This window comes from Cyprinodon tularosa, unplaced genomic scaffold (genome assembly GCF_016077235.1).
Source record: "Cyprinodon tularosa strain WSP-4 unplaced genomic scaffold, ASM1607723v1 ctg196, whole genome shotgun sequence".
Lineage (NCBI taxonomy): Eukaryota > Metazoa > Chordata > Actinopteri > Cyprinodontiformes > Cyprinodontidae > Cyprinodon > Cyprinodon tularosa.
Window position 1 is genome coordinate 1,281,827 of NW_024038715.1, and position 26,864 is coordinate 1,308,690.

The following is a 26,864-nucleotide window of genomic DNA, read 5'->3' on the forward strand; positions in this document are numbered from 1 at the left end:
AGTCATAGAACAAGAGTATAAGTTAGTTTGAATTATTCTTTCTCTGATGTTTGCCGCTGCAAGTCAAGCACAAAATGTTTACTAAAGAATTCATTAACTCTGTCCATGAAGCTAATTATTTTTAAACTCATAGTTCTTAGGACAAACTTAAAATAAAAACAACATATTTTGTGGTTAAAGAACACTACTCTTCAGAGTCTTTATCATTACGTGCAGAACAAGCTAACTGACATATGAGGAGCATGGCTTTTTAAGTCTAGAGAAAAGAATCTCATGGTGCTGATTTAAAATAATGAATGTGACATGCAAAGCAAAATAATTGGAACAACTTTTTGGTGTCCATCTAGATTTGTTACTTATGTCTAAGACAATTTGTTTATTAATAAAAGATTATTTTATCTAAACCATGTTGTGTGTTTTTATTTTTCATAATAAATCTGTTTAATACAAACAAATAAAGCTACTACGCCAAAGATGTGGACCCCACAGAAATTCAACATTTTATTGTAATATAGAATGTTTATTTAATAGCACTGCATTAAATGATATGACAAATAACAATGCTTTAATGTCATTAAAGAAACATGCAAAGGAAAACAAAAACTTTATTTTTCTTTAGCTTTTCATTTTTATATCATGTTTCGCACCACTGTGATGCAAAACATGATTTATGTCAATTTATTAAATATAACTCCTGATTAAGGCTGCTATTAACTTAATAAGTATGCACTAACAATAGACAGAGGAAGTAGGAGTTTGAACTTGGAAAATTACAGTAAGCAGTGGATGCAATTTAGAAATACAGAAATAGAACTAAATCCAAACTAAGTCACAATACAGATGCCTCTTTGGTCTTCTATTGGTTCCACTATCGCTCTCTGTCCTGAAACTTCTGCTGCTGCACCGACTAGAGCCGTACCAGCTTAACTGTAAGACTTTGGACCTCCTTCGCAGGGGTAGCGATGTTTTGGTAGGATGGAGGTCACTTCTGGTAAAGGCTGTTTCTCCCATTCACCCTGGAATGGATATGATACAAGTTATAATTTCATTGAAAATAACACTTATTACAGCTAAAGGTTTAGTGGAGGATGTTCTTTTTCCGGGTGCATCATCAAAATAAGTGGTCCTGCTAATTTTCAATCATTCTGGTAATATGCTTATGTAAGGCCGTCATACGTGCCCTTCCCCATTTTCACTTACCGGTGGTGAGTCTGACATAGTGGAAAAAGCGATACCAACAACTTTTAAATAGAGCGTGAACGAGGAGAATTGGGCTTGTGCCTGATAGGCGTTCTCTCTCTGGAGCGGGTACAGGGTTGATGAAAATCCTATATACCTTAACAGGTTTTGATTTTGAAAATTTAATTTGGCAAAAATCGAATGATTTGTGCTTTTGTAAGTTATGTCATATCAAGAAGTTGAGGGAAAAAAACAATTGAAATTGAAACAGAACAATTCATATTTAAAGATTGAAATTGAAATCAATCATTAACTGTAAATTTAAATACTGAAATGTACTGATTGGTAATGTTTCAAACTTTATTAGATAAGTAATATGTTTACACTAATTAAAAGTTTGGGAACTAAGAACACTCGCTGAAATCTTAAGGTATTTTAGAAAAAGCATAAAGTTAATCTATCAATGGCTGTTATTTGATAAAGCTTTTTATAAATGATACCTCTATTCAGCTTCTGGTTGGATGATAATTCCCCTCTTAGGATTTTTTCCATGGTGTTGGTTTAGGCAGCTCAGACAAATCTATTGATACTTTCAGGATTTGTTTGTACATGTTTATTTTTTTTAAAAGTGTTTATAAAAGGACTGAAACATAATTTATAAGCCAAACTGTCTAACATGAAGCAGCTACAGTAATTCTATATTTACTTTTTATTTATGTCACTAAAACCAGGCACATTTTATCAGGTCATATAAATTACTAACATTTTAATGTATATTAAGTTCTGCAGACATTTTACCCATTGCTTTTTTTTTTTATTGGACTTTCAACTTTGTCTTATATTGAACTTTTTAACCGTGAAATAAAAGCAAAATAATTAGTAAAAAGGAAAATACAATTTTCACTGAATTGACAGGCTAAAGTTGCGCTATTGTATTCAACGCTTTAAAGCAGCTCTGAGGCGGAACCATTCAGCCTCTGTATTTTAAAATAATCCAAGCTTGCATGATATCAACCTAATTTAGAAGCTCAAATGAAAAAAAAAAAAAAACACTATAAAATAAACCACTGAGAATATGCAGGACATTAACTATTACTCGCTTTTTTATTTCTCTGGAACATCTGCAGCTCCTTAGCCTTCCATTCAATCTAAAAAGGTATAAAAACCCATATGTGGAAGAAAGGACCAGTCTGAGTTTGCAATCTAAAGTTTGCAATCCTACATAAGCACATTTTCCCTGACAGGTTCTCTTTTTCATGTTGCTCTTCTAACCTAATTTTGATAAAGCTGTTTGGTTTTAGCACCACATCCCTAAGATTTCAAGCGACATTGTGAAACTTTGTTTAATATAAACTGGATTTTCGGTTAGGATTTATTTTTGAGGTTTAACACCTCCTTTCAACACAGACCTTTTAACTCTCCTGTTCTCTCCTGTTTTCTGTCAGAAAAACTTTATCAAGGCCTCCAAACCGTTCCATTCATTTATTCACTCTCATTCCATCATCTTGAGAGTCTGTGGTTTATGAAAGTATTCAGCTAAGTGAGTCTGACTCTTCTGTTGATATATCTGTATTGATATAACTTAATTGGTGGCCTGTCAGTGTGTTATAGCTTGTAAATATGAGTGTTTGATGAATAGGTGACTCACAGGAAAGAGGCGTGCAGTCGACTGATTGCAGTGCATGGAGATGGGAGCTGTATTATAAAGAGAATCCAACACTTCTCCAGCAAAATCATCCCAGTGCACCTGAGAGTACTGCTCTGTCACACCCACATCGCCACACACACACTGGTCATTACCATTGAACCTGGAGGGGAAATGTAGGGAAGATGGTAGCAAAAGACAGACGGTTTTTAAAGATGCATTATCTTTTTTTATATTGGTCAAAAGCATATTGAATCTTAAATAAAAAATGCCCTCTTATTCCCTTAAACTGACCCCCAGACATTCAGTGCCATTGGGGTTTAATCTTCCTGCCATTTCTGCTGTATTGAATGAGCATAAGTCAAATTTGTCATATTTAAAATGTATCATCTTACTTCTTTGAATTGGCCTAAAAAACCCAGTCATCCAAAAACAAACACATTTAATTTCTGAACCATTCCTAACATTTACTACTGCTGTCATTTGTTTTGAAATTAATTTGGGAAAATTAACAATCCCTTTTTTTTATTTGTCTTTTATATGATGACATGTTTCTGCTAATTCCATGCAGCAAATTTTTTCTTTAGAGTATTTTTAGAAAATCTGTTATTTGATTGTTGCTTCAAATCTCCATCTCCGCTTTTTTATAATACCAAATTGTTAACATATACTTTGTGAAAAATATATTTTTCATGTCTGTATTGAAAAACGATGGAGCTATGCAACCATAAAAAGCCAAATAACCCCAATAAGAAAGTATTAAATAATATGCATTTATAATGTTTATATATTTTTTGTTTTTTCTGCTGAAAAATGCTCGCTAAACATACTGGCCCCTAACAGGGAATCCCAATTATATAATTCCTGATTAATAAGACAGACTTCAGGTTCAAGTCATTATAAAAGACAGAGATGAAAAAAAATATATTTTACAGCTTTGAGATGCAAATATTTATGTAATTCATGTTTGTAAGACAAGCATGAATTACAAGGACAGAATTAACAAAAAAGTTAGAATGTAAAGATAACTGTGTTTATGCAGTACCTATTAATGAAGGTAAAATATTTCTGCAGGTACTCTGGGTCAACGTGGCTCTTGCAGAGCTCGAGCTGAGTCCGAGGGTAGTAATGAATGTAATTAACACACATCTCTTCCATGATGCCAAAACCTCCCTGGAGTGTTAATGAAAGTAGAATGAACAAAATACAGTGAATGTGAGAGAGATTAGAGAGGGTACTCGGGGTTATACTGTTATAACAAGCTCTCATTTTAATAGCAGAACGTCTCACCACTGTAGGCTTGTTCCTGTCCTCTGTGTTGTAAGTACATTTTGTGATAAGGACATCTCCCTGCAGGATTTAAGAGAAATTACACATGCAACATCAGCAGGCAGTTTGCTGTCAGGAAAAAGGTGTTTTTGAGGATCACAGCTGTTTGGTCTTCTCTGGAAAAGTTCTCCTAAAACCTTTAATATTACAGCTTCTATTTAGACAGCTCAAGACAATTTCATTTTTTAAAGTGCAGCCTTGAAAAACATTAATGAATACATACAAAATAGTAATATAAATATATGACTGTATGTAGTTTTTTTTTATTTTTATAAATTAATGAACCCATTTTACACAACATTCAGCAGTTTAGTAAGTAATTATAATTATTATATAAGATTATTGTTAATAATTAATTTAGTAAGATTCAATAATAATTCCAAATAAAGTGATTTAATAAAATACAATGCAATATTAAAAAAAATCCACAAATGTGTACTTACTGGTAAGATATTTGCCATTTTCTTTAGAACTCGGATTGTCTACCAAAAACAAAACATGGTAAGATTAACAGTCAAATGTCAACTGAACATGCAGCAACAACATACATGTAGAAGTGATTAGCTAATGTTAGCATTGAAAACAGAATGCTTTTATAAAGATTCAAGACACATTTCCATGCAGTATTCAAACATCTAACAAGTTTTCAAAAACTAAAAAAAGACCAAAAACAGGAGGTGTGAGCTTGGATGAGAATGATGCAGCAAAAACCTGCATGTCTAATGAAGCATCAGGTTTTGAACTAACTCCTCTAAATGTACATTTGGTCTCACATAAGCTGCAGATGCTTTGCTATAAGTATTTTTTTAGTGTGAGGAAACAGCAGATGTCTGCTGCTGTTTCTCAATATGCTGATGTTCTAGTGTGTTAATAGCTGACAGATAAAGTCCGCTGTGCCTGATGAGGCCTAAAACCATTATATAACAGTTTTGTGTTGGTTTGCTTGGAAGAACTTGTTTTATATGTTTTTGGGTTTTTTTTAAGTTTCTTTATTTTCTATTTTCGTCTAAACAGGCCGTTTACAAATCATTGCATTGTGTGTTTCCACACTTCTACGAAGTTGCAGCAACACATTTCTCAAATGAACCACATTTTTGGTGATAAAAGGACATCGGCAAATAGCATCTAATAAAGACAGAAGATGGCGACACAAATATTCGCCATAGCCTTTAAAGTAGAAATTAACAAAATAACACAGCTGTCTCCACTCCACTGCAAGAGGAAATAAGAAAAGTAGCTGTGCTTTTTATGAGGTTTTTTTTTTACATTTTTATTGAGTTATTCTTAAATTAGTTTTAGTAGGGTTGTCTAGCATTTTGCATTAATGAAACTAAAAGAAGAGTTCCTCTGGCAATAAGCTTTATGCCGTCAATGTTGATGGACAAGGACTTAAATCAATGAAATCGGAGTCCTTTGTGTGTCTGGTGAGGCTTAAATCATGACATGACTTCTACTGTCACTTGTTTTTATGTCAGTCAGTCTCCTTTTTGTGGTGTATGGATTTTTTTAGTCGCATATGTTTACTTCTAGGGTGAGCAGAGATTCATACAAAAATGCTCCATAGGTTTTTAAGAAAGTGAGCTCACATGAACAATTCATTAAAAGGTTGCAAATATTTTCTAGTCATATAACTGTAAAACATATCTTTATTTTATATTATTTCATGTGTTTAATTTTGAATTAATAAAATAGTTCTTAAGGAAGCATTTTCTGCCAAATTAGAAGCAATACTCCAGTTTTTGTACTCTTTATGGAAATTCTAGTGGTTTAATGAGAGAAGAAATCTCCTAACTTTTCTTTCTTATTTATTGGAAATAAGAAATAAAAAAAAAACTGTGATGTGTCACCTTTTTAGCCCACACAACACTTTGGTTTGCAACTTGCACACTTGCTTGTGTTTGAAATGTTCAGTTTTTTATTAACTTTTGACAAACTTTTAACTGTTTACCACTTGCAAATTATAAACGTACTATATATTTATCAAATAAGATGAAATTAATACAACAGCTTGACTCTTCTCTTGGAATATTTAAATTATAATTGGTAATTATTTCAAGTAAGATTTTTGATACTTTTCCCTCTCTAATAAAAAGATAAAAAATGTGCATCCACATTCATTTGTTAAGTGGAGCTGTCCTTTCTTTCACCTGGTACTCTGTACTGAAGTGCGGATCTTCCTGAACCACTTCCAGCTCTTTCCCTCCCCTCACCAAAACCGTTCTGACCCCACGGCCGGCCAGGTGGGTGTGGAGCTGGGATGCAAATACATAGATACCGCCTGGGGGAAAAGCCTAGAGAAACAAACAGATAAAGAGAGTTTTAGATTTGGCAGTTTCTCTGCAGTTGAACCACAAAATGATGCTTTTCTGGACATACAGTCCGCGTGCACTTGGATGTGCAATACCCAGTGAGATAGAAGGAATGCTGCTTTGGAGGAATCGCCATGACAGGAGTATAAACCAGGCCCAGCTCCATGATCCCTGCATCGTACCGCCTCAGGCTGGGAGTGTAATGCAGTCTTATACCTGATGAATCGCGCCGGCCTGCGTTAAAAATACAGGTGCATACATTTTTTATGTTTGACAGCTATACAACTTTCTATGTCTGAAATGTTCTATATGTAGACCATCTGTGCACCTTCCCAGTTTTTGAAATATATTTTCTGCTTTAATAGCAGGAGTGAGCATTCACTGAAAGTATCAAATAGGTGCTCCCTCATCTTTTCTTGGCCAGAAAGGTATTAGGAAGCTACTGTGGTTTGAACAAGACTAGGAAATGCTAATATTTTGGGAAAAAAAGAGAAAGTATAAAAGCAATCTTACAGTATGTTACCATTTTTAAATATAGACCATTGTGAATTTTGCTAATAATGAATTTTACATGTGATACACAGAGAAATTCATTTGTGACTGGAATTGCCTGATTTTCCACTCGATTAGTTCTGACAAGGTGGTCAGAAAGGCAAAAACCGACAGTGTCAGCAAAGAAAGAAGGCTGAAAGTTAGCTACTTTCAGGAATCAGTGAGGTGTATAAATTAAAGTCAAAGAGAGCAAAGAGAAGCTGTGTAAAGGGAAAATGCAATACGTTTAATCCAACATGAGAGGATATACATGTTTGATGCCTTTAAACAGAGAGGCTAAAAATGTCAAGGGTTAAAATAGTCATTTTATCCCTTTGAGGTTTTTGGATCCTTTGGTTATTGATGATGTCAAATTAGGTTTAGGAAACTTTTGGCGGAATTTTTGAAATCTCAAATTTGAGATTAGAGCTATGCTCCTTATAGAGAACAAACAGACAGGGTTTAAGTTTAAGATATCATGTGAAAAATGCATTTTATGTATTTTTATTCTAAAAAGAAATGTAAAAAAAAATACATGTGTTGGGAGCCCAAACCTTTAGAAAAAAACACAATTGTTATTTGCAAACCTCCAGTAATGTTTAGTTTAGATAAACGTTTTTTGACATTTGGTACTTTGGACATAAAACATATCCAGAGATATTGTTTGAAAAATTATATCTACCGGTACTTATTATTAAAAATTATATCTACCGGTAATTATTTGATAAGAAGATACTTAAGGAGATGAGAAAAGGTTTGCTTGTTTATTTTTACTTTTTTTCCAAGACATGCCTTCCAAGAACAGTTTATCCCTGAGTTAACTAATCATCAGTGTAATGTATGTACCAGAAATAATTAGAGGGTTGTGGTAATGGACTTCCAGACGAAGGAACCTTGAGGAACCAGGTCCACCCATGGCTAGGCCTGCATCAGGGGGATAGTAAAAAGCCTGCAAGCACACATGTGTATCAATGCACACTTTAAATACATACAAGATTCATAAGATAAACCATCATGTAAGTTATTTTAGTCTTTTATAAGCAGTAGAAATGTGAATTTTATTTAGGTTTCTAAAATATACAAGAATTAACTGAATTGGAGTTGATATCATTTGAAAATAAAACTGATCAAATACTTTAGCTTCCATTTTGTAAACCTTTGATCAATTTAAAGTCTTATACTTCCCAAAGAAGTTTGAATAATAATAAAAAAAACATAAATACTCTATTCTCTACTCTTTAAAATGAACAGCTCTCTATAATAGAATTATTTCCCTTTTTTTCCTTGCTGTTTTACAAAGCTTCAATGCCCTTTTTTTCTGCTCAGGAGAATAAAACAACACTATAAGAAGGTGATGAAAGAGCCCTGAATATTTCCAACCTAATCTTGTCTTCACAGCTCACAGAAGGCATCCTGCTTGTTTTGTTTAGCTGGCAGATAATCCAATCGGAGAGGGGCCAGGCTCTCTTGTGATACGGTGGGAAGCAGTGCAGAGAAATATGGTGACAGCCTCGCTGTTGCCTGTCCTATTTGCTTTATGTGGATAGCAGGCTGCTTTACTTGCTCAGCCACTACTTTGTCACCTTGTGGCCTTGTACTCCAGCACTGTGAAGTTTGAAAGTTTATCATTTATGTGCTTAAATTGGAGTTTTTGAGAAAAAAAAATAGTTTGAAGGTAACATTTGGAAAACTTCTGCTGATTACTTGCCCCAGATTTCACTATTTAAATATGATATTGTATGAAATATACATATATATATATATATACTACTGATATAGATTTACAAACTGATTATTGAGGAAGTTGTTACTAATTATAGCACCGACAACTTTATTTACTCAAGGTTCCAAAAGAAAGGTTTATTCTGGTGATGGCATTTCATACTTTACAAAATTTTAGTGCAGAGCTCCAGAGTGGAAAAGCAGAAACAATACTTTTCAGTCTTACCAACAGCCACTTCTAATTATAAATAATAACTCAATAACTATTTAGCACAAGGTCAGAAAAAAATCTCGAGGCAGACAATTTATTAAAGCTGAACTCACAGACCCAGGCAGAGAAAAAGATTGTCATTCTTTAGCTAAATTTTAAACGCATTTTCTACAAGTTATACTTTGTTGTTTAGATAAGAGCTTTTAAATTTGTATTGTTAATTTCTAGTGACACAGGAATTGAATAAAAAACCATTTAAAAAAAACTAAAAACCTAATTCAATGGAAAAATAATGAAACCTGTTGTCATCACCTCTGAAAAATCTTAAATTTGTTGACATTAAGGGTTCATTTGCTGTTTTTTGTGGATGTATTTTTCTGTTTTTTGTAAGCAAGTTTATAAATATTTTCATGCTCCCACATACAGACTGTCTCTTAATAGACGTGCTGTGTGTGGGAACATCTTTGCAGAATTTCAAAGCTTGCGGCTTCAATATTACTAGCGTGGGAGCTTTTGTTTGTCTCCTAAAATAGGTGCAAAGTCTGGACTGGTCCCAGCCCTCCGTTTCTATTTGCTTCTGGGTTTTTATATGAAACCAAATTACTTTTGTAGTTATTCTGGTTTGTTTTTTGGTGTTTGCAGTTTTGTATTACAGAAATATTTTGTTTCATGAATCATTTGACCATTGGTGACATTTATTCTAGTTGCTGCATATTTGAGGGGGGTTGATGGAATATGGATTTTTTGGATTATTTGTAATCTAAAGCATATTTATGATGTTCATCATGTAAATAGATTTGCCATCATACCTCAGCCCCCATGGCCCATGCAGCGAGTACATGGCGGCAGAAGTTGAGCTTTCTGGGTTTCATCTTATCGTCACAGGAGCCGCTGTAGTGCGGTACTTCTTGGAGATCCGGTGCGCACTCAAACACTTCAATATGATGCACAATGGCCTCATTACCTGGAGTTATCACAGATTCATACTGGTGGAAGGAAAGAAAAATAGAAAAGTTGTGCATTTTTGTCATATAAATTATAACATATCAAATGTGAGACCTCTGTTGTTTGTAATACCATGATAATGTGGTTCTTGGGCATATTATCTGGCAGTTTCTGGATAAAGCACCAGTAGGTAGTTTCTTGGTTTGGTATGATGACATTTGGTGCAACAACGTCCAATGTGCGCACATCTGGAGGCAAAGTGGGTGACGGCATGTCAGGACGCAGCATTAACAACCTCTGTACCCCTGTATGGATCCTGGACAGGTTCAGATCTTCAAGAGAGGCAAGAGGTTCATCCAACAGGCCGTAGATGATGTGTACAGTTCCTTCCTGATTAGTAAGAACATAAAGGTTTTAAAATGACTTGAAAGCAGAATAAATGAAGTGAGAAGAGTTCATTTTAAATTGATACCGCCTTATACACTATATTGCCAAAAGTATTTGCTCACCCATCCAAATTATTGGAATCAGGTGTTCCAATCACTTCCATGGCCACAGGTGTATAAATTCAAGCACCTAGGCATGCAGACTGTTTTTACAAACATTTGTGAAAGAATGGGTCGCTCTCAGGAGCTCAGTGAATTCCAGCGTGGAACTGTGATAGGATGCCACCTGTGCAACAAATCCAGTCGTGAAATTTCCTCGCTCCTAAATATTCCACAGTCAACTGTCAGCTGTATTATAAGAAAATGGAAGTGTTTGGGAACGACAGCAACTCAGCCACGAAGTGGTAGGCCACGTAAACTGACGGAGCGGGGTCAGCGGATGCTGACGCGCATAGTGCGAAGAGGTCGCCAACTTTCTGCAGAGTCAATCACTACAGACCTCCAAACTTCATGTGGCCTTCAGATTAGCTCAAGAACAGTGCGCAGAGAGCTTCATGGAATGGGTTTCCATGGTCGAGCAGCTGCATCCAAGCCATACATCACCAAGTGCAATGCAAAGCGTCGGATGCGGTGGTGTAAAGCACGCCGCCACTGGACTCTAGAGCAGTGGAGACGCGTTCTCTGGAGTGACGAATCGCGCTTCTCCATCTGGCAATCTGATGGACGGGTCTGGGTTTGGCGGTTGCCAGGAGAACGGTACTTGTCTGACTGCATTGTGCCAAGTGTAAAGTTTGGTGGAGGGGGGATTATGGTGTGGGGTTGTTTTTCAGGAGCTGGGCTTGGCCCCTTAGTTCCAGTGAAAGGAACTCTGAATGCTTCAGCATACCAAGACATTTTGGACAATTCCATGCTCCCAACTTTGTGGGAACAGTTTGGAGCTGGCCCCTTCCTCTTCCAACATGACTGTGCACCAGTGCACAAAGCAAGGTCCATAAAGACATGGATGACAGAGTCTGGTGTGGATGAACTTGACTGGCCTGCACAGAGTCCTGACCTCAACCCGATAGAACACCTTTGGGATGAATTAGAGCGGAGACTGAGAGCCAGGCCTTCTCGTCCAACATCAGTGTGCGACCTCACAAATGCGCTTCTGGAAGAATGGTCAAAAATTCCCATAAACACACTCCTAAACCTTGTGGACAGCCTTCCCAGAAGAGTTGAAGCTGTTCTAGCTGCAAAGGGTGGACCGACGTCATATTGAACCCTATGGATTAGGAACGGGATGTCACTTAAGCTCATATGTGAGTCAAGGCAGGTGAGCAAATACTTTTGGCAATATAGTGTATTTCTAACTTACATCAGTATTTAGTTTTTTCGTAAGACAAACAGACATACTTTCGTGATGTCATAGAAACAAGTGTTGACTTTTGGGTTTATAAGCTTGAAAAAGTGATACCATGGAAACAATGATTAATAAAATTATCTGTATGAAATTGGAATATCATTGATGGATAAAATCCTTTACTTCCTTTCATTCTCACATTATGTTTTGTACATAGAAAAATAAAGATAAAATGTATGCAACATATATTACTGACCAATCAGAAATAAATTTGGCAGATAAAATCTTAAAGGCAAATTGTGTTAGCATGTTTTCAGCAGGTAGATGGTTATAAAAGATTTAAGAATGAATTAAGAAGCTATCTAATCTGAAGATGTAAACGCAAAATGAATACCTGAACAACTTGTTTTCTCTTATAATAGAGAACCCCCACATACACAGGCAGAAAACCAGGAATCACACCCAGAACCTTCTTGCTGCATGGCAACAGTGCTACCCACTGCTCCACCATGCAGCCACTCTTATAATTTTTCCTCTCTTTTAATCGTTTCATTCTTAATCATTTTATTCTTTATATATGTTTTAATCATTATATGTTTTATATTGTATGTGTTTTTACTTTAATGCTTTCATTTTTGTATCTTTTTTGCAGCAAAGGAAATTGTCAACATGTCTGTTTTGCAGGACTTTTGGAATGACTCCTATCTTAGATTTGGTTAATTTATTTAAGCAGAAGCCAAATATACTGTAACAGGATCGTTTTCAATTGCGGCTGAAATGCAAGTTGGGTAAATCTTCTTCCATGATTCCTGGCATTGAGTGAATACTTCACAAGTGAGGGTTTTTTTTTTTTTTTTTCATTGAATGCTTGGGAATCGTTTGAATAACCAAAAGCATTTTAGTACTTTTAAACTGGCACATACACACAAACATGTCCAAAATCATTTTTCCCCACCTCTATGACATAGTCCCTAGGATCGCAGGTGCTAAAAGGTCTCTTGAAGATCAGGTAAAATCCATCAGCTTTCTGTTTGGTTTCAATCAGCTCATAGTCTTGTTGGGTGTCCAGGGATACATGGCCTTTGCTATCACTCCACGCATCCTGCAGGAAATGGCATAAACAAGAGCGCCAGAAAACCTTCATTAATAAATACAATACTTAAAACAATATTCCTACACCTTGAAATTTTCCATATGCCGTCGCTTCACAATCCAAACCCTTTGAGACTAATGTTATGCGAAAGACCAGCATAAAGTAGCACATAATTGTGAATTAAAAGCAAAATCAAACTATTATTTCCTACAGTTGTTTTTGATGAATAAAACCCCAAAATGTAGGGTGTTTTTTTAGCTGTTAGACCAGAATGAAATGCAGTGAAACCAATGTCTTTAGAAATCACACATTTAGTAAATAGAGTCCAACTGTGTGTCATTTAATCAGCATAAATAAAGCCGCCATGTGAAAAGCTCTAAGGTCTGTTAGAGAATATTATTGAACCAAGAGAATCTGTTTATAAAGCCATTAGTTTTTAAGTATTTCATAAATCGAATGTTTCTCTCAAGAAGGATGCAATGAAAGAAATCCTTTGGTTGAAAACTTGCAGCTGTCCATGGAGGATCACAGCAAATACTTTTGTTTTTATTCTTCACACATAGTGTGAAGTGTGTACCCAAACTTTTGGGGCTACAACCATCATCATCCTGAGTACAAAAAGGACAATTATTTTCTGATAGAATATTTTCTTAACCATTCATGGTTTTCCTTCACATTCTATTTAAGCCCTACTTTGTAATGGTCTTTCCTTTTGAAATCGCAATAAAAATAAATTGAAGTTTGTGTGGTGAAAGAGGTGTCAGATGAAGCAGTTTGCCTTGCAATCGGAGGGTTGTCGGTTCAAGCCCTGGCTCCGGCTTTCAGTGCCGTTGTGTCCTTGGGCAAGACTCTTGACCTGAATTGCCTATTGATGGAGGTCAGAGGTCCCGGTGGCGCCAGTATACGGCAGCTCACTTCTTTCAGTGAGCCCCAGAGCAGCAGTGGCTACGATGTAGCTTGTAGTGTAGTGTGCTTTGGTCAAGTCCTCTGACTAGAAAAAAACGTTATAAAAGTACAAGCCATTTACCATTTTGTGGAAAGAAAAGGAATTGTGTTTGGATTCTTTTCTTTGACGCTATCAATACTCTGAGAATAGATAAACTGGCTGGTTGGTAAAGTGGAGCCATGTTCCTGCTGTGATATTGTACAAACCATCATTATAATCACTTAAAAAAATGAAGGTAGCTGCAAGTGTCTGTCAAGAAAGGGCAAAAGTAAGCGATATGAAAGACAACACTGGTAACTGTATAATAGTTGTGACAAACAGTATCAGTTGTGATGAGTCAGTTGATAGAGAATAATTATATATTTCTTAAAAGGAACAAGTTAAAAAGAGTGGCACCTGGTGTTGGGAAACCTTTCCCAACCTGGCATGCAAGATGTTCTTCTTCTCTGCCAGAAGGCTTTGTAGCCTCAGCTGTGTTTCTCACATTCCTACCTGTCTAAAATAACACCTAAGATCTCTCATTTCTTCTCCTCTGTTACTCTTATATAACAGTCCCACACAAACTCCAAGAGGTTTTTAAGACCGTGGCTCAGAAAGTGGGCATTGTGTACAAATCAAATAAATGGTTTACCTTGATCGTTGTAAGTTAGCACTGAATAGGCAGCAGAGTCGAAGAAATATTATCTAAATAGTTTTGAACATCTCACGGCTTCAAAGCAATTTCTGTAATATAAGTCTGCAACATTTACAATCCAAAAAGCTGTTTCTGGCTTTAGTCAAGCTGAATCAAACTTGTTTAGTGCTACAAATGCTGCATGGTGACTTTGGAAAAAAAAACAAAACCTGATCATCTTTGATAAATATCTATGATAATAATAAAACAAATATTAAAATTATATCCAATATATAGGCATGGCAACTAATAGATGTTGGTTTTTAGGTTTTCAAAATTAAAAATAAAACTGCAAAAGGAGAATAGGTTCTATGGAAATCAAGCGGAAATCATCCTGTATCACTCATAAAAGTATAGTCTGCTTTTTTGATGTTTTGACAGGAATGCAAAGACACAATATACTTGCATATAAAATTGTTGTTTACAATTTTATATGCAAGTATTTTGAAAAGCATTCTGACACATTTCTATGGTGAGTTAACACCCTTTCTTCTCTGTTCCTGGATTGTATGCTGTCCATCATTCCTTTAAATCGTTTCATGCAACATTTTGCATTTTTACACAAACGGGTAAGATAACTAGACGTACAATTACTTTAATGTGTTTTGTGCAGATTTTACAATCATTTCTGAAGAGTGTGTCATTTTAAAATGTAATGAAAAGGTTTTTATCTCTTTGTATGTAGAAAATATACAAGATCAGTTTAATTAATTTTATTTAGGTGATGCTAGATCATAGTAAATGTTGTCACAGAGCACTTTACATAAAACAAACAGTATTTATTTAAATTCAATCTGACAGAGTGGGCCCAAGACACAGTATACTGTGCTGCTGGCTCTGTATACCCCCAGGCCAATAGGAGGTCCCAATGAGCATTGTAATTCTAGTACAGGAAAGAGATCTGAAAACATTGTATTTATAACACAGTTTATATTAAGTAAAATTGTTCAGTTATATAGTCATATTTAGAGTATTTTTTTTATTCAATTTCTTTGACCAGAAATACAAAGCACGGTTTACAGTGAGATGTTACGACAGTTTCATCCTCTCTGCTGCTTTTTTCTGCTGATTCCACGCTCAGAAAAACTGGAACAGCAAACTAAGTTTGAGACGGACAGCAGATTTTGTTACACAGTATATCTACTAATCCCATTTTCATTTGTTTCTCTTATGAAAAGATGTCTAAAACAACTTTTATATCAGTGTGAAATAGTGTTTTACCCCATAATAAAGGAAATATATTTATTTTTAACAACAACACACCAAAACTGGAACAGACAAAATTAAACCTGTTTTTTTGAGAACAATATGTCTTTATATGTGTGTATGTGACCATGTTTTGTTTTAGGCTATGTTTAGGGTTAGTTTTGCTTAGGCTTAGGGTAAGGGGCAGTATTAGGCCATAGAAATGAAAGCAATATGAATGGAAGTCAATGAAAAGTCCTCACAAGGATAGTGTGACACAAAATGTGTGTGTGGTCTTGGATTTGAGACATTGGGGGGCCCATTTTCTGGAAAACTAGCACACTGTGGGGACTGACTGCTTCTTGTGGAGCTCCATGCCTGGACCCAATGAGGGGAATTGCTGTTTTAAGGTCAGTGGTCACGATTAGGACTAAAGTGTGAATTGAGTTTGGGTTAGAGTTTGGTATGAATCTGTTATAGTTATGTTTATGGTAATGGTCACAGTAAGGCTGTAGAAATTGTTGGAAGTTAATGGAAAGGGCCCGCAAAGATAGAGAGACGTGTTTGTGTGTGTTTGTGAAGGCAGGGTTGGTGACTGCAGCATAGCTGTGACCTTTTATTTGTGAGTAAATTTCATCCCTGGGGAGGAAATAATGAAAAACAACATCAGATTGGGTGCAACCAATTGAAAAAAACAAAACAGCCTTTTCTCAGATTATTTTCACTTTTATCACATGGAGGTTTTAAATATTCCTATCTACTTTAATGTAAAGTATATTTGAAGAGCAAATTAGCTTACTCTATGCAATTTTAAAGGTAAATATTTAAAACATGGTAAAGTCTTTGATCTAATTTCTTCAACAAAGTTCTCAGTATGCCATCATAACATCCATCTCTGCAATTTCTCATTTCTGTAACTAATTGTGCCTTTAAACAGATGCAAAAGATATAATTTATATAAATAACTTCTTCTGTGTTCTAATGGAAAAAAAATTAATGTATGCAACAAATTTGAAGTGATTCTAAAATAGTACCCTCTGTAAAGGTTGTGTGCTCAGGAATAGAAGGGAGAAACTTTAACAATGTGCAAAGCTTATTTTAAAGTTACCGCTGCATCAAACTTTTTCTTCACTTAGTTTTTTATTCTCATAGACAGCTTATGGTTTTGTTGGAGTCGTAAATAATAGAACCTTTACCATGAATTCTTTTGACTCTCATATTTTTTTAAGCTTAGAGAAAAACACCTGGCTTAGTGTTTTGTTTTGTTTTTTTCTGTCTCTTTCCTGGACAGTCAATGTTGGAGCGATTGCTGCTTTTACTTTATTTTGCATCCTGTTTTTTTTTTCTGTAATATGAAAAATACTCTTTGACTTTTGCTTCTGCTTATTTTTCTTTGAGCCCTTGTTTTTTTTCTCAACTCCAGGCTCAACACAGCAAATAGTCATTTAACCATATCTGGTTCTGCAGATTTATTCCCATTAAAAGCGAAAGTTTCCTTTCTAATCGCCAAATGATTGTTAAAAATTAGAGATTGCTGCAAATTACCGACTCAAAACAATAACTTTTTTATGGCACTGAATGATTAAACAAACTGGATACTTAAATAGTATTCTACGATATCTAATTTAGCTATTAAGAGGGTTACTTTTTCAAACCCTAAATTTAGAAGTAATCTCATAATAGCCTTTTTGCACATTCTCATTAGCATCTGATTCGACTTTGATATGCAAATATCTGTTAATGATTCCCAGTAGAGCAGCAGCTATTAGTGCAGTTTGACTGACTCCCAATTAGGAAGAGCTGATAAGATCTTTAGCGATCATGCAATGAAAACTATACCCAAGGCTGCATTTAGAAAAACACCAAATGTACACCTCCACCATAGACAAAAAAGAAGTGGTGGGAAATCCCTGCTCCTTAAGATCCTTGCACTCACAGGATTTCTTTAACTAGCCTGTCCAACAATAGTCAATATAATGTTTGCTGCAAAGCAAATATTTAAAACATCTTATGTTTGCTTACCCCAAAGTAGCTCCTTGTCCCAGTGTCCCACAGCACAACCAGGTCTGCATTGGTAAGCTCACCACGATCCGACATCCCAAGGACCACCCCATGTTTGAGCTCTGCAACCCTAAGCTGCATGTAAACCTCCTGGCTGGCATAACTGATGTTCCAGGACAGCAGGAGATCCCCGCGTGGATCTAGAGGCATACGGAAAGGCATGGTGAGAGGTGGCAAATCACTGGACGGGCTCGGCTTTACGCTGGACACGTCTACGGCATTGGAGGGTGCCTGATACGAAGCCACGAGGATGACCATAAGGGCAGCCAGGCCAGTGAAGTACATGATGGTGATGTCCTGAAGGCGGAGGTTTTTGTTAAACATCCTCATTGTGGTTACCTCAAGCTTTCTTTCCAAACTAATTTTTTTCCTTACTTTGTCTCTCTCGCTAAAGTTGAAATTAGGCCAAAAAAGGAACTGTGAGGAAAATTTCCCCCAGCCCTGCTTTAAAATTAAAGTAACATTAGCCAAAGATGTGATTCTCCAAAATTTTCTTATTAGATTTCAGGTCTCAGTCAACTCAGTTTCTACCTGTCTTCTCTCCTCTCAATCTCTAACGTAAGCGATCCTTTAGAGCATCTGCGGTTTCCTTATTTTATTTTATCTGGTTGTAAGCTTTATTGGTGTCCTCTCTTTACTCTGAGCAGCTGCTGCGTCTCTTCTGACCCTGTTCACTTCTTTGCTTTTTAAAAGACTCCTCCCTTTAGACTTTTGCCTGTTTTTATCCATCCTAATGGTATTACATTTATTGAGGAAAATTGAATTGTCTGTCTTAAGCCCTGAGGGTTAGCCATGATTCTGCACATCTGCTAGGCCCTAATTGATCCAAATTCAGCCATAGACGTTATCAATGATGATCAAATTGGTCTAATTTGAATTTATTGTTCTTTCTTTTCTACTTTGGTAAACAAATGTACCACATAGCATTTTTTTTCCTAAATGTAAACAAACCTTTGTCATATATTCTCTTTAAACAAACGTTTTTCTTTTCCGATTTGATTCAAACAACATCCTTGGGCAGTTGGAGATCGGGTGAAGTGTCAACAAGGCATTAAGGTATTAAGTCCTCCTTAAGCCATTACCTGGAGCTACAGAAGACCTAATCAAACTGTCAATGGAGGGGTTTCAATGGAAAAGTGATGTAGCTTACAAGGTTAGTTAAGTCATGGAGGAAAGTGTGTTTAATAAAAAAAAGGTTAGATGCAGTGGACAAGTGATGGCCTCTCTTTACCTTGTTTTCTTGTTTATTGTAAGGGTTAAAATAAGCCTACATTTATTCAGTAATAAATCACCTCATACGTATTTGCTTTGGTATATATAGTGTAGTTTGTTTTTTGTTTTCTATTGGTTTTGTATGATTTGTGGTTCTGAACAAACATTTCTTTAATCTTTTTAAATTAGTAAAAAAAATATGATTAAAGAGTTCAATTATCTGTTTGTTTCTGATTAAGCAAATTGTGCAATTTAATATTATAAATAAATGAATAATATTTTATTTATGTCTTAGATTTTCATTGTGAATTGGTTTGAACACATTCAAGTTGCTCTACATTAGGTTAAAGCTTATTTGACCAAATCTTTCAGGATAGATGGTTCTCAAACATAAAACCCATACAGAACTGTGATATCCTTGCATTGTTCTATTTATTAATGTTTTCAACCATGTTTTTTCTTCTTCTTTGTGTACATAGTGGCTCAGTTTTGCTAAGTTTCAAAAATGTTGTAAAAAGTATTTAACTAAAATATGTTTCAGTGGGCTGAATGTTTTTTTTTTATATGAGCCTGATTCACACTTTCATTTGTAGTCCTAACACACAGCCAGTTGGCCATGTGTTCACAGAACAATATATGATTTTCAGAATATAATGTGATAACATGTTTTCCATTCCTATTGGGATGGGCATTTGATGTGTAATAATTGCACAACATCACAAACCACACTAGAATCCAAAAACTATTAATTCCACTAAAAACATATTAAAATTAATTTTTGCCTAGCCTTTTGAAGACTGGATTACCTGAATATTCACTCTCCAGAAAGCAATGCAATTTTGAGTCAAGAGATGTTTCAGAGCATCCATTTTTGTGATAATGATTCAATATTGTTTTACGGTTTGTTCAATTTTAAAGGAAAGCTCCAGTCTACATCCGCTGTTTCATGACTTCCAACTCTGAATGTAATAACTCTGAGGATGTCGGACTATTAAGTTTTTCATACAGAGGGGGGTCACACAGGAAAAGCTTTGGATCCATGTAGATAACAGAAATCCTGCCATTGTGGTGGTTAATGTAATCAAGACCGTAAGTCCCTGAGGCACAACAGAGATCTGTATGTTCCCGAGAGCAGCTCTCATGTAAGGCTCAGTGACCGTCTCCATGTTTGACAATAATGGTTTTGTTCTTTTCTTTCACAGTTGTAATGCTTTGCTTTTTGTCTGCTTCAGCTCCATCACACGTTTCTCCGCTGGGGCTTCTTTCTCTCCTTCTGCCTTCTCATCTCCTCTTACAGGCACACTTGTCTTTCTTTTCCCACTACTGATGCGTCAGCAAACAGAGCTGAAATGCTGTAAAGTCAGCTGTGATTTTAAGAGGAGGAAGAAGAGGAGAGGCGGGACGAAAATGGGGGATGGGTAGGGACAGTGGACACAACAGGTTTGGAGAGAATGAAAGCTTCATCTATAGTTCCAGTCAGAGGTAGATATCTAATCATAGTTATTTCTCTTATAATATTCTTGGAGATTTGATCATTTCATTTATTATTTTTGGTTCCCAATCCAATATTTTTGTTACATGAGAAGGGTGCAAAAATTGCTGAGAATTCTCTCCAACCCTATAGTGTCTCAATTACAAATGCAAATTAAGTTAATATGTTGATTTAGGGTTTGGGAGCTCTAATTACCCTGCATTTGACATAAACCCAGCTCACCCATCAACCTCAATTATTTCATGTTCTTTTGACCCCACCCCCAGGGCCTAAATTTTCTGTTATCTCTTCCCCCTCTATCTCAATACCCTAATCTATCTTCCTCTCCTTTCCTGCCTCATTCTTCACTTGTATTTCATCTCCTTTTCGTTCTTAGTTCCATCTGGCATGTCCAAAGTTGGAAAAGTCTGTCTCCTGAGACAATGCCCACACACTATCTCCTCTCCTTTTCCCAGTCTCCTAAGATGACGCATCATCACATCCTACATGACTCATCTCTAAATATCTTTAAATTAATCCTTTAAGCTTACTTAGTGCTTTGCAAATAAAAAAATCTAATAACAAGTTAAATCTTCATACAGGAAGTTAAAGCTTGACCTGTTATGTTTCTCCCCTTTTAGACCTCTTTTTGAGTTTTTATTCTGTTTTATTGGTCATTAGTTTCTTTTCCATTTTGTGTTATATTTAAGCTGTGTTGCATTTTTTGAGTTACTCTCTGTTGCCCCCTTGTGCCAGTCTCCTTTCCCCGAACTCCCTTCTGGTTACTTCTTTTTACACCTGCTCCATATCAGCTGATTAGCTCATTATTTGTTCTGTCCACTATATATACACCTCCTGTGCAGTTCCTCATTGCTGGTTTGTCGTTTTTACTTGCCATTAAATCAGCAAAACTCATCTCTGGCTCCTTCAACCCTGTGTTTGGGTGCACAACTACAGATCCCTCTCAAGATATTAGCATATTGTGATAAAGTACATTATTTTCCATAATGTAATAATAAAACTTGAACATTCATATATTTTAGATTTATTGCACACTAATTAAATTATTTCAGATCTTTTATTGTCTTAATGTGATGATTTTGGCAGAAAGCTCATGAAAACCCCAAATTCCTGCCAATATTTTGAGAAGGACGTGTATTTCCACCACCTTTTGATGCTTCTATTCATTTGTGTAGTTTTACAAAAAATTTTACACACTGCTGTTTTTTCATGCTTTATGGAGACATTTATTTGCGAAACATTCATTTTATATGGTGTAACCCAGACTTTTACCCTAACCATTACCAATATATACCTAACCTAAACTGATTTCACACCTTGGTCCTAAACCTAACTCCAACCCAAAGAAGATAACTTTACCATATGGGGACCAGCTGAATGCCCTCATATGTACTCATTAATCCCCACAACCTTGACACAAATTACTGAAAAGATTACATGGACAAGAATATACTAATAATTTGTTGTTGGTGTATCAACTGCCCAAACCTCTCAGGTCTTCTGGCTCAAGTTTTCTTAAATCAAGATAAAAAGCCCATTTGGTTAGAGTTATTTTTGGTTGTTTTAAACGGTTACCAGAAACATCATTAGTTTAAGTTTGTAGTCCAACATTTTTTCCTCCTAAATTAATTATGCCAATGCTATATTTATTTATTTATTTATTTATTTATTTATTTATTTATTTATTTATTTTTTGTCTCTGCATGTCTTTTCTTATGTTACTGTCACATAGAGTACTTTAAATTGTCTTGTTACTGAAATGTTATGTACAAATAAACTTGCCTTGCAATGTCTGTTCTCTGACCTGTTAAGTTAATGATGTTAGTGAGACCGGTAATGATAAGACAATTAAGGAGATGAATGATAGACAAGTTGTGATAGCCTGCTGTCACACTCTAAAGCTGTGAGGTAACTTTTATATTTTTAATTCTCAAAATGAGTTGCACATTTGAAATATTTTCATTAGCCTTTAAGTAAGCTTTATGAAGTGCACACATTTAGTTAACTTAACTTTTCAGGTTGTTTCCTTTGGATCTGCTGCTGAAGGGCTGCAATGAGCTCCAGCTTTTATCTCAATTGGTCGTTTGAGGCTAATCAGCGGGTCGCACCATTTGTTGTAATGGGAAAGAAAATTTGTTTATCATTTGTTTAGATATATTTAGATAATAGAGTTTTGGGTAGTTTTGTTAATATGTTAAATTTTAAGAAAAAATTTAGCGTCCTGCCAGTATTTATTTGTTTAATTAAGTTTAATTGTTAGTTTGTCAGTCAGTTATCCCCCTTGTGTGTCAACAGTGGTCTGATCAGGAACTATTTAAGTTTCCCTCATGGCTTGTTTGATAGGTCGGTTTGTGCTTTAGTTCTTTATGTTAGTACCTGAATTGAAGTCTGTTTTTTCTTTTTTTTCTTTTACCTCTGTTTTTGGCCCAATTCATAATTTTTTGGAACAATTTTTTGAAATAAATTTAGACCTTTTTTTTATGAAAAGATTAATCGGTTTTCTGGCTGGGTTGTGCAAATCCCTCACACAAGTCGAAAGTCATTCTTTAATGGAAAACATATTAGAAATGTGAGCATGGTTAAAAAGCACAGATCATGGCTGTACCCAGTGTCCCTGACTCTCTTTTCTAATGCTTCTTTAATGTTACTCATCGTTCTTGTCCAGACTGTTTCATGATCCAGTGTTGGCTTTGGGTGAATTTTATTTACAAGTTTTGGGAAGCTTTTGATGATGGGAAATAAAAACAACAAAATAATAATTATGCTTATGCAAAAAATTTGATAAACAGTGGTTTTTGCAGTGATAAGATCGCCACCCAAACTCCCATCACCATATTTCACAATGCATGTGTGGAACTCCATAAAAATATAAAACATATAAAATCAGAATTCCCCTCCCCACATCCAATCCGACCATCTTTTTCTCTGCTAATATAAATATTTCAACACGGCACACTCTCAAAGTGCTCTAATCTCCACTTCTTTCAGGCTGAATAATGAATGCAATGAAAACTCACACCGCTGCCCTTAGCATTGCCTCAAACTGCCCCTTGCCTGATCTGAATATGAGCACCAAGCAGTTGGAGGCTGGACTAGATAATTACGGAAAAAGATGAGTAAAGGGTTTTTGAAGGAGAGGGCTAAATGAAAAGGAGAGAAAGAGTCTACAGCAGAAAGATGTTTGAAGAATAATATTTGGTATAATATAAAGAAACTGTACAAGACAGTCTGGAGGCAAAGTGAGTGAAATGACAAGTGATTCAGATGGTACACAGGGAGAGAAATCCTTCAAGGGAAAAGTAGGTCCTTCATTTCAATGTAGCTTGATTAGGGTTTTATTGTTAAAAACAGAACAGTTTGTCATTGTAACTTGGCTGAACCTTCTTATGACAGGTGTAATTCTTGTAATCAATGGTTCTGACTATCCTGAATTCAGTTGTAAGGAGAATTATTGGGTGATTGTGGCTAAGTGTGAAGATTAGTCATCTCGCAATCTAAAACTTGTACGTAGGTTAAAAAAAGCAAAATGAGTTTGCTGGTTTCCCATTAGAGGGACAAACACTTTCAGTTTTATGGTCTTTATTTGACAGAGGCAGGTGCTGGGCAAAGGTTTACATATACTTATTGTAAGCACAGCATTAATTCCAATATCTGACTAAAAACTGATTTGAACTTTTGTTTTTTTAACTCATTTGAAAATGTGAATCCACTGCACAAGTTTAATTTTACTGAAAAATTCATTTGAATTAATGCCCTTTTGTAGATGCAACTATGCCACGATCCAAAACACATATCCAAAATAACTTCTGATTGGATAGAGCAGACAGATTAAATTTATGGATTGCTCGCAACCTCAAACAGGAAATAGATGTCATTGTTATCATTTTTATCCTTTGCTGTTATTTGATTTTTTTTATCATTATTAAGCTTGCTGAAACTTACAAAAGCATATGAATCCATAAGGAACATGTAACTACCCATAAGAGGCTGTACATATATATATATATATATATATATATATATATATATATATATATATATATATATATATATATATATATATATATATATATATATATATATATATATATATATATATATGTATGTATGTACATATATATTTATATTTGATCTTGTATTAGACTGTGTGTGCATTAGAGTTGACCAAATATATAGTACATTCAATGTCATGGTTTAGTGAAGGACCTGACCCAAATGCCGAGACTCTCAGGAGGAAGATTGAATGTTAGAGGGTTTATTGCAAAACCACAATGTGATTGAATTTCGTCCTGGGGAAACTCGGAGAGACACATGAGGAGACAGAGCCACTGAAATAGATGCAGGGAAAAAGTGAATTATGGCTTTGATGCAGGGAACGTTTAGTGGATGGAGGACTTTTTGAAGATAAAAATAACCTATGGGTCTGGGGGAGACGCAGAATAATTTGGGACCAGTTTGTACAAAGTTCAGCGAGAGTGCTTGTCGTTGGAGTGTTGGACAGTCTTTGCAGACTAGCAAGGAGACAAGAGGAGATATTATTGCCATCTGTGGGAGAGTCTCAATGCTCCAACTGAGAGGGAGCTGAGATTACAGAAGGTGTCAGGGATTACAGAATGTCCAGGCCCAAAGTAGTCAAGGAGAGATCCAGGTAACAGAATTTCACAAGATTAGTCCAGGCAAATTGATGACAAAGAGGTTCAGAGCATACAATTGATAGTAAGGGGAGCAGCTTTGGGTACCATGTTGGTAGCACAACCAGGTGTCGAATGACAGGCAATTATCTCCTCTGACTCCTGGAGTTATGAGCCCAGATTAGGTGCAGATGCAGGTGCGCACAATATACTGGTCAAGTCTTAGCTAAACCATATATGGCTCTCTCTGGTGGAGAGAAAGATAATTCCAACCCCTGCTCCTTAAACATTTTTAGCAATTCAAACAGTTCGAACATTCCAAGTTTATCATGGTTGGTTAATGTATTATACATATTCAATCTTACATTTATGACAGTAAATTGTGTAAAGTGTGCACATTCATTTTTTCATTTATTGTGAATTTAAGGTATTTTTACACCAAACACGAATTCTGCAGCAAGAATAAAGAATTTCCATGTTCCATTCCTTTGTAGAGGGGGGCTCTGGAGATTTGCAACAGATTTGGCTGCTTAAGAGGTTTGTGCGTAGTGTTTTTAAAATATCTTTTAAAAAATCTGTTTTGATATTGCCCTATAAGGACTGTTTTGTTGTCCTACCTCCAGTGCAGACACCAACTAACCACTGACTTCAGTGATCAGTCTAATCAGTGGGCTCGATAGTTAAACTCTATAGCTAGCACCTGCCAGTCACAGCCTCTCCCTTGTGTTCATCTCTCTGTCTGACCCAGCAGGCTCTCTAATATACATCGGTGCTCTTCCACTCACCTCCTAAGCTAGCAGCGGAAAGCTTTCACGTCTTCCCTGCTCTCGATTGCTGTCTGCCCAGTGGGCTTCTCCAATCTCCTCCTGTAGAATCTTAGCTCCAAAAGGGGACATCGCTAGCTGCCCTGTCCTGGTTTTGGTGCTCTCTCTACTGGTGTTCTCACACTTATTTCTTACTGCTCCTGTCTGAGCTCCAGAACAAGGTCTCTCTTACCTCTGTTGTCTGGGTTATTTGTCCTCCAGTGCGAGACAGCAGGGTTTTGAACTGGGTCATAGATAGGTGGAAGTACTTGTTGTTAAGATGCATGACCACAGTACGTGTTTTTTTCATCCATGGCTCCTCATGGCTCTCTCAGCCAGGCTTTCTGACCATATGAGCAGACAATGATTTAAAGAAAGCTGGAAAACTCAAGGGAGGTGCTGAACAGTTCTTGTGAACAAAAGACGATGTCATCCAGTACATTTCAGTGTTACTGATACTGAACTGCTGTCCGTTAGTTTTCAACCATATTTACCCTGAGAGTTCACCAGTCTTGTTTTGGCAACTGTTTACATTCCAACATCTGCTGTTGTCTAAACTGTGTACGATGTTATCAGTTCTGTTGCTGCGAATATACAGACTCAACAACCAAATGCATTTGTGGTAATAACTGATGATTTTAACCACGCCTCACTCTGCTACACTGCCAATATTCCAGCAGTTTTTCAGCTGCTCTCCTGCAGAAAACATAACTTTGGACTTGTTCTATGCGAAGGACTCATACATCTCTTACGTAGGATCTCTTTTTGGAAAATTTAATAACAGTCTTGTTTTTCATCACTCAGAGTATAAGCCCCTAGTCTATATTAAAGAGAGCTGTAAGGTAGTCACTGCAAGATAAAGAAACCCTGGAAGGTTGTTTGGAGGCTATAGACTATGGTCTGTCTAGTGTCTAACTAATTAGTCAGCGGCACAGGGGCACCTCCGACTTCCAATACGGTACAGACTGCTGTCATCTGATAAATTACTCAGATGACTTTGCAGTTGTTGGGTGCATCAGAGATGGACAAGAAACTGAGTACACAGAGCTGGTGAAAATTTTTGTGGCATGGTGTTGAAATTATCTGATCCTAAACATGAACTAAACAAGGGAGATGATTGTAGATTTAAAGAATAACAGGACAAGTCAAATGATATTATGGGGGAAGAG

The 26,864-nt window shown here is 36.0% G+C and overlaps 1 protein-coding gene across 2 annotated transcripts; it reads right to left on the reverse strand.

Annotated features, from left to right (window-relative positions):
- Positions 1-482: 482 nt before the first annotated feature.
- On the reverse strand, positions 483-18,234 carry dbh (dopamine beta-hydroxylase (dopamine beta-monooxygenase)). 2 transcript variants are annotated; one of them, XM_038283642.1, is made up of 13 exons: positions 18,089-18,229; positions 17,519-17,697; positions 12,555-12,701; positions 10,004-10,261; positions 9,736-9,912; positions 7,840-7,942; positions 6,530-6,696; positions 6,301-6,444; positions 4,597-4,635; positions 4,115-4,174; positions 3,870-3,997; positions 2,828-2,987; positions 483-1,016 (listed from the first exon to the last, which is right to left on the reverse strand). In XM_038283642.1, the coding sequence occupies exons 2-13, from the start codon at positions 17,636-17,638 to the stop codon at positions 924-926; spliced, it is 1,596 nt and encodes a 531-aa protein (XP_038139570.1). In that variant the 5' UTR covers positions 17,639-17,697; positions 18,089-18,229; the 3' UTR covers positions 483-923. The 2 variants fall into 2 exon arrangements, with proteins under 2 accessions (XP_038139570.1, XP_038139569.1); XM_038283641.1 differs by having other exon boundaries at positions 17,519-18,234.
- Positions 18,235-26,864: the final 8,630 nt, after the last annotated feature.